An 11,897-nucleotide genomic window follows, 5' to 3' on the forward strand; every position below is an offset into this window, starting at 1 on the left:
CAAAGCAAAGTACAATTGACTTAACACAGTTTGAAAAAGCAAATGATATATAGCCTAAGTTAAAGAAAGGACATGTGTTTTCCTATTAGTGCTAGAATTCACTTAGATAGAAGACCAGCGATCCTGATCAAATTGCCTGTTTGTATGTAAGACAGTGTATGAAAAGCATGGTAAAGTTTTAGGAACATAATGATATTACTGTAGTATTTTCTAAGACTTTAGGTAAATGTCATATTAATCTGTTCTTTCTTGTCTCCTAATATAGAAGTTATATGAGCATTTCTTCTGAAGAACCAAAGCAGAAATTTAAAAGGAATTTCTACAGTTGATGGAATTCCTTCCATGCTGCAAAGGAGCATCTTCCCTTCCTCCAGTTTTCTAAAGATTTCTTGACCATCATTTTGAAAAGATTTTATTAAAACTAGCTAAAGACAACAGACTGGAAAGCTTTTCTAATAATTTTCGCCAGTAGAGAAAAAAAAAATGCTCCTTGTTCTTCAGTACTTTAAAATGGTTTTTTCCAGTGTGCTCCTTCTTAGGAAATCAATATTTTTCTGCATTCTTTAAAAGATGAGACCATTTGGCTATCAAAAATAGGCTGAGTAGGCATGATTTTTCACATAGATATTTTGATCTTTAAATGCTAACATGTAAAATTAACACAGAAATTTTTACCTTTTACAATATAATACTTGAAAATATAAGTACCTCTTGGTTCCACAGGTAGAGTCAATAGGAGAGGTGTTTAAATTAAGCCTGTTTGTTAAAATATTATTGCAAAGAGCTCTATTTGTAGAGGCAGATTACCAGGTTCCTGTAAATGCAACTTGTACATGGACATTCTGCAAACCCCGCTGTCCATTCTTCTTGCAACTTTTTGCTAAAGTGTACTCAAGTTTTAAAATGTGAAAAAATTATTTTTTCTAGAGCAAGAAAATAATTTACTGTCCTCTTAAATAATGTATTTATAAAGTTTTTCAGAGAAACTAATCAAATAAATTAGAACAATGTGATAACATTGCAGATTTGATTTACGAGATGCATTCCTTATATTACCGTGAGAGAATGTTGCTGATAATTCAGGGCTATTTCTGAAGTCTGTTTATTGCTGCTGTCCCCAGTGATAGTGGGACTTATCTTTGCCTTACCAGATCTCAAATTATGTGCGAGGGAATAAAGATTTACTATTTCTTTAAATTAAAAAAAAAAAAATTTTGGTTTTGCTCGTTTAAGAGCAATGAAAAAAATGATGGAATGTTGACTGTGTTTGGCACCCAGGACACTGCAGGACACCTTCGTGAAGGTCCTTGTTCTGGGTGACATCCATCAGCTTTCACCCTTCACTTCCGCTGCTGAGCTTGGCTGTACAAACTTGCACTTTCATTTGATGATATAAATTCAATTTTATTTTACCATTTGGGAGACTGTTAGTAACTAAATACTGAAGGGGAGAGAACATTGCAGAAACACATGTTTTATTATGGAGTATTTTTAAAAAATGATAAACTTCTGCCACTAGAGTGTTTTTTTAATTAAAAGAGGGGTTGGTTAATTAGATTGAATGAAGGGCTGTTCATTTATTGGACTGTTTCCTTAAAATCCCAATATACCATCTTTAGTAACAGCTGTAATTTGTTAAAACATTAATTTGGGGGTTTTCCCTGTTCTCAGTTGTCCATGTACACCTAGTCATATTAAAAGAAAATCTGTTCCAACTGGGTCTTTGTTGTTGTTGTTTAGATTGACCTAGCATGAAAACACCAAATAAAATGTGTTTGACATAGTTTTACTTTTAGGTTTCTCATATGTTATAACTGCACTTAGGTTGATTCTTGAATTTTCCAATTGTTCTTCACTTAACCTCAACCATCTTCCTCTGAACAGGCATACAGAATAGGTTTCTTTAAAATCTAGAGCAGGAATTCAGTTTTTGCTAGCTTTTCCTTTTTTTTATTTATATTTAACTTGAGCAAAATCATTAGCAAACTGAAAGCCTCTGAGTAATCAAGTTTTAATTAGAAGTGATAGAAATTGTTAACTCTTATTTTGTTAGCTACACTGCCAGAGGGTGATGACCTTACAACAACTAGACTGCCTTCTCTCCAGCCCCTTCAGATCAGTACGTATCTACCTACTGATCTTAAAGAGGTGCTCAGTAGGGACTACATTAAGGGAAGGTCTCAGGGATCAAATACGACCCTGTCCATGGCATGAAGGTGCATGGGCCTTTTGTTTCCTTTTCCACACCATTGTGGTCTGTTTTAGGCCAGTTTAGTCACCAGTCACATGTTCATTTGGTAGATAGCCACAAACCTTTACTGGAAGGTAAGGCTATATGTTTCCTCTTGCATAACTTCACTACCTGGTGGTATATTATAATAAAAGCAAATCTAAAACAGTTCTTTAACATGAACAAACATTAATTCACATGAACGGTCTCTGGAAAGCTTGAGGAAGTTCCTTCTCAAAACCATCAAGGTGTCTGTGGGATTATGATTTGCCTTATAGCAGGTAGGACCACAGTGATATTCTAAAGGCAGGATTAGGTAAGCTGATTGGATCAGGAAGCACAGTCCTAAATGGGGGTTTGGGGGAAGGCAAACCCCCAGAACTCTACACCTACAGTACTAATTAAAAGTCCTGAGCTTGCAGGATCTGCCATATTCTTTTACCTCATGTATATTCCCTCTCAGCCTTTCTAGACAACCACTGATCTTTCAAGCTCCATTCACTAATGAAAAGTTACTAACATCCTTTCTGCTGATTAACAGTGATACAGATTTAGATAGCAATGTTTAAAGCCACCAGATTGGGGTCCTTCAAATCCTATCTGTCCTACCCCCACAGTAAGATTAAACAGGTATAGTTTATATACACATGTATATGTACTCTCTTGAGAGTCCCTTGGACAGCAAGAAGATCAAACCAGTCAATCTTAAAGGAAATCAGTCCTGAATACTCATTAGAGAGACTGGTACTGAAGCTCCAATACTCTGGCTACCTGATGTGAAGAGTTGAGTCACTGGAAAAGAGCCTGATGCTGGGAAAGATTGAAAGCAAAAGGAGAAGAGGACAGCAGAGGATGAGATGGTTGGAAAGCATCACTGATTCAGTGAACATGAACTTGAGCTAACTCCAGGAGATAATGAGGGATAGGGAGGCCTGGGGTGCTATGGAGTCACATGGAGTCACAAAGAGTTGGACATGACTTAACAACTGAACAACAACATACACACATACATCACAAAGTATACGTTAAAGTGTTTTGCAGTAAATTATTGCATATTAACTGGAGGAGAAAATGGCAACCCACTCCAGTATTCTTGCCTAGAAAATTCCATCTACAGCGGAGCCTGGCAGGCTAGAGTCCATAGGGTCACAAAGAGTAACAGGCATCAATAAATGCAACCATCTTTTGCATTTTTTTAAACTAATGGAAATTATTCACCTATTGGCCTATATATGTTTTGTGCATAGAACATTAAGTCATGATGAAATGCTATTGGATCAGGTTAGAAAAGCAATTTTAGATGACCTTCTGATAAACATCTCTTCAATCTTCAATCCTATTTAACACTTGAACAGCTAAATCTGCTCAAAAATACTCTTGTCATTTTTTCACATCTTTTGGCTTTTCACTGGTTTGGGGCAGGAGCTGTAAAGCCAAGAAATGGAAGAGAAAGGCACCATCATGTGAACAGAGACAATTTTAAATTTGTTACAAGTATTTTGCTAATAACTGTTTCCTTGGTGACTACTAACTTGAGGTTTATGTTGATAGTTTTGATTACAATTTTAGAGATCAAAGAAATTTTAGGAAATGACAAAAATTAAAAAGAATATTAACAGCAGGAGGGGGAGAACAACAAATAACATACAAGGGAACTCCCATAAAACTATCAGTTGATATTTCAATAGAAGAAACTGTAGGCCAGAAGGGAGTGGCATGACATATTTAAAGTGGTCAAAGGGGGAAACCTACAACCTCTACCCAGAAAGGATCTCATTCAGATTTGGAGAGATCAGAAACCACAGACAAGCAAAAGCTAAAATTTGAGCATCAACAAACCAGTTTTACAACAAATGTTAAGGAATTAGAAACAAGAAAGTTATGAAATGAAAATCTCTTCATTAAAAGCAAATATACAGTAAAGGTATGAAATCATCCGCAAACAAAACTACTAGGGAAGTTAAAAGACAAAAGTAGCAAAATCATCAAGATCCACAGTAAGCAGTTAAGGGATACACAAAACAATTAGATGATACACAAAACAATTAAAATGATTACTGTTTTCACTATCATATTTTACATCTAATTGTTTTGTATATCCTTTAACTGCTTATATAGATAGATAGATCCAGGTGGCACTAGTGGTAAAGAATCCTGCCAATGCAGGAGAAATAGACAATTTCAATCCCTGGGTCAGGAAGATCCCCTAGAGGAGGAAATGGCAACCCACTCCAGTATTCTTGCCAGGAGAAGCCCATGGACAGAGGAGCCTGGCAGGCTACAGCCCATGGGGTCACAGAGTTGGACATGACTAAGCATCTGAGCATATCTAGATATATATAGTCTATATACACACACATATATATTTAGACTGCTATATCAAAACCTCATGGTAACCACAAACCAAAAATCTACAACAGATACATACACACAAAAGAAAAAGCAATTCAAACAACACAAGATAATCATCAAATCACAAGAGTAAAGAACAAAAGAAGAAAGGGGGAGGGGAAGATCTACAAAAACAAGCCCCAAACAATTAACAAAATGGTAATAACATCAGATCAGATCAGATCAGTGGCTCAGTCGTGACCCCATGAATCGCAGCACGCCAGGCCTCCCTGTCCATCACCAACTCCCGGAGTTCACTGAGACTCACGTCCATCGAGTCAGTGATGCCATCCAGCCATCTCATCCTCTGTCGTCCCCTTCTCCTCCTGCCCCCAATCCCTCCCAGCATCAGAGTCTTTTCCAATAAGTCAACTCTTCACATGAGGTGGCCAAAGTACTGGAATTTCAGCTTCAGCATTAACATACTTATCAGTAATTAAATGTAAATGGACTACATGCTCCAATCAAAAGAGTGACTAGATAAAAAGACCCATATATATATGTACTTCCTACAAGAGATCCACCTCATATCTAGAGACATACTGACTGAAAGTGAAGGAATGTAAAGGGCATTCCATGCAAATGGAAATCAAAAGAAAGCTGGAGTGGCAATACTCATTATCAGGCACAACAGACTTCAAAATTTAAAAACTGTTAAGAGAAAGAAGAACACTACATAGTGATCAAGGGATAAATCCAGGAAGAAGATATAAATGTATATTCACCCAACATAGGAGCATCTAAATATATACGGCAAATACTAACAGCCATAAAAAGAAAGTCAACAATCACACAGTAGTAGTGGAGGACTTCAACACCACACTTAACATCAATGGACAGATTATTCAGACAGAAAAATCAAGGTAACACAGACCTTAAAGGAAACATTAGACCAGATGAACTTAACTGATATTTATAGAGCATTCCATCTAAAAGCAGGAGAATACACATTCAAGTGCATATGGAACATTGTCTAGGATAGATCACACGCTAGACCACAAATCAGGTCCCAGTATATTTAAGAAAATTAAAATCATATCAAACTTCTTTTCTGACTACAACACTATAAGACTGGAAAACGACTACAAGAAAAAAACTGCAAAATAAACAAATGGAGGGTAAACAATATGCTACTGAACAACCAATGGATTACTGAAGAAATAAAAAATACCTAGAGACAAATGAAAATAATCCAAAGCCTGTGGAACACAGCAAAATCTAAGAAGTGTATAGTGATAGAAGCATACATCAAGAAACCAGAAAACCTAACCTGACATCTAGTAGAAGGAAAGAAATCACAAAGATCAGAGCATAAATAAATGAAACAGAAACAAAGAAAAAACATAAAAGATCAATGAAACTAAAAGCTGGTTCTTTGAAAAACAAAATTGATAAATCTTTAGTCAGACTCATCAAGAAAGAGAGAGGATTCAAACCAATAAAAATTAGAAATGAAAAAGAAGTTACACCTGATACCACTATATTGCCAATAAAAGGGACAGCCTAGAAAACATGGATGAATTCTTAGACAAGTACAATCTTCCAAAACTGAACCAGGAGGAAATACAAAATATGAACAGACCAGTCATAAGAAATGAAATTGAAATTGTGATTTAAAAACTTCCAACAAACAAATGTCCAGGACCAAATGACTTTACAGGTGAATTCTATTAAACTTTTAAGAGTTAAGACTGATCCTTCTGAAACCATTCCAAAAAATAGAGAGGAAGAAATACTCCCAAACTTACTCTGTGAGGCTCCAATACCAAAACCAGACAAAGATATCACAAAAAGAGAAAATTACAGGTCAATATTACTGATGAACATAGACACAAAAATCCTCAACAAAATACTATCAAACGAAATCCAGCAATATATTAAAAGGATCTTACACCATAATCATGATCGCTCAGACCTAATTTAAAAAGTCTACGACCCTTATTTGTACACTGTTAATCAAGTCATTAATGCAATATAAGTTATCTGTGAAATGAATCTGATCTCTCATAGAATTATTTTTTCATTTAAAACAAATTCACACTTTTTGTAAAAGTCACTGTTTTGAGCACATTTCTTTGAAAAATGTTGATGGTTTTGTAATTATTTATTTTCTTAGATTTCTTTTGCACCACAGTTTTTAGGATCCTTTTGGAAATAGTGTGACTACTGCATTTTGCAGCATGAATGGTACTAAATGGTCTTAAGTTCTTAACAACAAATGGATTTCTCTAAAGAGACCAAAATCGTGACTTATCAATTTTTCTTATGCCCCCTAAAAAGTGGCTCTGCTTCAGCAGATACTTGCCAGTTTTTAATTTATCCATGACTTTTCACCCTACCCCACACCCATATACCTCCTAACATCAGCTGTCTTGTTTCATCACTTCTCTGGGGTTCAGTGTGCAGTGAGCAATTTGTGTGTCAGAAATCCTGTCATAATAAATAGTTTAACAAACTCAACTTACGTAAAGCTACCTGTGTTCTCTTCATATATCTGTAAAAAGATGTCCCTAATTGATTATGTAGCGTAAGAATAGTTGAAGATAACCAGAAAGACTATCCGTAAATTAATTATCCTGCCTATGTAGAAGAACAGTAATCACTGAAGAAAACTGATTAGTTGTTACTAGTCAGTTTAACTTCAGAGAAGGCAATAGCACCCCACTCCAGTACTCTTGCCTAGAAAATCCCATGGACGGAGGAGCCTGGAATGCTGCAGTCCATGGGGTCGCTGAGGGTCAGACACGACTGAGCGACTTCACTTTCACTTTTCACTTTCATGCATTGGAGAAGGAAATGGCAACCCACTCCAGTGTTCTTGCCTGGAGAATCCCAGGGACGGGGGAGCCTGGTGGGCTGCCATCTATGGGGTCGCACAGAGTAGGACACAACTGAAGTGACTTAGCAGCAACACCATAATCAAGTGGGATTTAAACCAGACATGCAAGGATTTTTCAATATCTGCAAATCAATTTGATATACCACATTAACAAATTGAGGAATAAAAACCATATGATCTTCTCCATAGATGCAGAAAAAGATGTTGACAAAGTTCAACATCCATTAATGATAAAAACTCTCCAGAAAGTGGACACATATCTCAACATAATAAGGGCCATATATGACAAACCCACAGCAAATGTCATCCTCATTGGTTAAAAACTGAAAACATTTCTTCTAAGATCAGGAATAAGGCAAGGGTGTCCACTCTCACCACATTCACTCAATATAGTTTTGGAAGTCCTAGACATGGCAGTTGGAGAAGCAAAACAAAAAGAATCTAAATTAGAAAAGAAGAAATAAAACTGTCACTGCAGATGACATGATGCTATACATAGAAAATTCTAAAGATGCTATCAGAAAACTACTAGAGGTCATCAGTGAAAGTGGTAAATTAAAGGATACAAAATTAATACACAGAAATCTATAGTTGCATTTCTATATACTAAAAGGTCAGAAAGAGAAATTAAGGAAAGAATCCCATTTACCATCACATCAAAAATAAAGTACCAAAGAATAAACCTAAGGAGGCAGAAGACCTGTACTCCAAAAACTATAAGGTGCTGATAAATCAAAGATGCCACAAACTGATGCAAAGATATACCATATATACCACGAACGGGAAGAATTCATGTACTACTCAAGGTAATCTATGGATTCAATGCGTGCATGCATGCTCAGTCGTGTCCAACTCTTTGCAGTCCCATGGACTGTAGCCTACCAGGCTCCTCTGTCCTTGGAATTTTCCAGGCAAGAATATTGGAGTGGGTTGCCATTTCCTCTTCCAGGAGATCTTTCCTACCCAGGGATCAAACCTGCATCTTCTGCATCTCCTGCACTGGCAGGCAGATTCCTTACCATTCAGTGCAATCCCTATCAAATTACCAACGGCATTTTTCATAGTTAGAAGAAAAAAATTTTATGGTTTGGTAGGAAAACACAAAGACCCCAAATAGCCAAAGCAATCCTAAAAAATAAAAATGGAGCTGGAGGAATGGGCCCCCCTGACTCCAGGTTATACTACAAAGCTGCAGTAAACAAAATAGTGCTGTATTGGCACAAAAACAGAAATTAGACCAATGGAACAGGATTGAAAGCCCAGAAATAAATCCAGGTATCTATGGTCAATTAATCTATGGCAAAGGAGACAAGAAAATACAATGGAGAAAAGACGGTCTCCTCATAAGTGGTACTGGTAAAACTGGACAGCTACATCTAAAATAATGAAACTAGAACATTCTCTAACACCATACAAAAAAACTGAGAATGTATTAAAGGTTAAACATAAGACCAGACACTATAAAACTCTTAGAGGAAAACATAGGCCGAACACTCTGACATACACTGCAGCAATGCCTTTTTGGATCCACCTCCTAGAGAAAAGGAAAGATGTACCCATTTGAATGCAGAGTTCCAAAGAATAGCAAGCAGAGAGAAGAAAGCTTTCTTAAGTGAATAATGCAAAGAAATAGAGGAAAAACAATAGAAAAGGCTAAAGATCTCAAGAAAATTAGAGATACCATGGGAATATTTCATGCAGAGATGGGCACAATAAAGGTCAGAAACACTATGGATCTAACAAGCGGAGGATATTAAGAGGTGGCAAGAATACACAGAAGAACTGTACAAAAATTGCCTTAATGACCCAGATAACCATAATGGTGTATCACTCACCTAGAGCCGGACATCCTGGAGCATCAAGTCAAGTGAGCCTTAGGACTCATTCTAACAAACAAAGCTAGTGGAAGTGATGGAATTCCAGCTGAGCTATTTCAAATCATAAAAGATGACGTTGTTAAAGTGCTGCACTCGATATGCCAGCAAATTTGAAAAACTCAGCAGTGGCCTCAGGACTGGAAAAGGTCAGTTTTCCTTCCAATCCCAAAGAAAGGCAATGCCAAAGAATGTTCAAACTACCACACAATTGTACTCATTTCACATGCTAGCAAGGTAATGCACAAAATCTTTCAAACTAGGCTTCAACGTATGTGAACCAAGAACTTCCAGAAGTAAAAGCTGGATTTATTAAAAAAAAGAAACAAACAAACAAACAAACAAAAAAACAGAGGAACCAGAGATCAAATTGCCAACATCCATTGAAGTGAAGTGAAATTTGCTCAGTCATGTCCGACTGTGACCCCACGGACTATAAAGTCCATGGAATTCTCCAGGCCAGAATACTGGAGTAGTTAGCCTTTCCCTTCTCCAAGGGATCTTCCCAACCCAGGGACTGAACCCAGGTCTCCCACATTGCAGGCAGATTCTTTACCAGCTGAGCCACAAGGGAAGCCCCAACATCCAGTGGATCATAGAACAAGCAAGGAAATTTCAGAAAAATATCTACTTCTGCTTCATTGACTATGCTAAAGCCTTTCACTGTGTGGATCACAACAAACTGTGGAAAATTCCTAAAGAGATGGGAACATCTGACCAACTTACCTGTTTCCTGAGAAACATGTATGCAGGACAAGAAGCAGCAGTTAGTACTGGACATGGAACAATAGACTGGTTCAAAATTGGGAAAGGAGTACATCAAGGCTGTATAGCGTCACCCTGCTTATTTAACTTATATGCAGAGTACATCATGCAAAATGCTGGGCTGGATGAAGCTCATGCTAGAATCAAGATTGCCAGGAGAAACATCAATAACCACAGATATTTAGATGACACCATCCTAATGGCAGAAGGTGAAGAGGAACTGAAGAGCCTCTTGATGAAGGTGAAAGAGGAGAGTGAAAAAACTGACTTAAAACTCCACATTCAAAAAACTAAAATCATGGCCTCCAGTCCCATCACATCATGGCACACAGATGGGGAAACAATGGAAACAGTGACAGACTTTATTTTCTTGGGCTCCAAAATCACTGTGGATGATGACTGCAGCCATGAAATTAAAAGACACTTGCTCCTTGGAAGAAAAGTTATGGGAAACCTAGACAGTGTATTAAAAAGCAGAGACATCATTTTGCCAACATAGGTCCATATAGTCAAAACTGCGGTTTTTCCAGTAGTCACATACTGATCTGAGAATTGGACCATAAAGAAGGCTGAATGCCAAAGATTTGATGCTTTCGAATTCTGCTGCTGGAGAAGACTCTTGAGAGTCCCTTGGACTGCAAGGAGATCAAATCAGTCAATCCTAAAGGAAATCAGTCCTGAATATTCATTGGAAGGACTGATGATGAAGCTCCAATATTTTGGCCACCTGATGCGAAGAGCCTGAAAAAGAGCACTGAAATAGACTCTGATCCTGGGAAAGACTGAAGGAAGGAGAAGGGGGTGACAGAGGATGAGATGGTTGGATGGCATCTGGACACGAGTTTGAGTAAACTCTGGGAGATAGTGTAGGACAGGGAAGCCTGGCATGCTGCAGACCATGGGATCACAAACAGTAAGATGACTGAGCCACTCAACAATTTAGAGTTATGAAAATAAAAACAAAAATAAACAAATGGGACCTAATCAAACTTACAAGCTTTTGCATACATAGTAGAGGAAACCAGAAACAAAAGTAAAAGACAACACACAGAATGGGAGAAAATATTTGCAAACAAAGCAATCCACAAGGGATTAATCTCCAAACTATACAAATAGCTCATGCAGCTCAAAAAAAAAAAAAAACTGAAAAATGGTCAGATCTAAATAGATATTTCTCCAAAGACTTACCGATGGCCAAAAAGCATATTTAAAAATGCTCAACATTGCTAATTATTACAGAAATGCAAATCAAAACTACAACCTACCACCTCACACCAGTCAGAAGGGCCATCGCCGAAAAGCCGACCAACAATAAAAGCTGGAGAGGGTGTGGAGAAAAGGGAATGCCTCTACTTTATTGGTGAGAATGTAATTTAGTGCAGTCACTATGGGGAACAGTATGCAGGTTCCTTTAAAAACTAAAAATATGAACTATCCAAGCCAGGCTTCAGCAATATGTGAACCATGAACCTCCTGATGTTCAAGCTGGTTTTAGAAAAGCCAGAGGAACCAGAGATCAAATTGCCAACATCCGCTGGATCATCGAAAAAGCAAGAGACTTCCAGAAAAACATCTATTTCTGCTTTATTGACTATGCCAAAGCCTTTGACTGTATGCATCACAATAAACTGTGGGAAAATTCTGAAAGAGATTGGAATACCAGACCACCTGACCTGCCTCTTGAGAAACCTGTATGCAGGTCAGGAAGCAACAGAACTGGACATGGAACAACAGACTGGTTCCAAATAGGAAAAGGAGTACATCAAGGCTGTATATTGTCACCCTGCTTATTTAACTT

General features: G+C 37.4%; 1 protein-coding gene across 5 annotated transcripts in view; it reads left to right on the top strand.

The window, feature by feature from the left end:
- Positions 1 to 11,057, top strand: part of MAP7 (microtubule-associated protein 7) — a 110,512-nt gene extending 99,455 nt beyond the window's left edge. For 4 of the 5 annotated variants that reach the window (XM_010844235.1, XM_010844236.1, XM_010844233.1 and 1 more), the window contains one exon: positions 266 to 1,783. In XM_010844235.1, coding sequence (XP_010842537.1) covers positions 266 to 276 — 11 coding nt within the window. In that variant the 3' untranslated portion in view covers positions 277 to 1,783. Of the gene's footprint in view, positions 1 to 265; positions 1,784 to 7,374; positions 7,381 to 10,346; positions 10,354 to 11,044 lie in introns of those variants that run through there. The other variant, XM_010844234.1, reaches the window with a different exon arrangement.
- The last annotated feature ends 840 nt before the right edge of the window (positions 11,058 to 11,897 follow it).

The sequence above is a fragment of the Bison bison genome, unplaced genomic scaffold, assembly GCF_000754665.1.
Source record: "Bison bison bison isolate TAMUID 2011002044 unplaced genomic scaffold, Bison_UMD1.0 scf7180017864198, whole genome shotgun sequence".
NCBI lineage: Eukaryota > Metazoa > Chordata > Mammalia > Artiodactyla > Bovidae > Bison > Bison bison.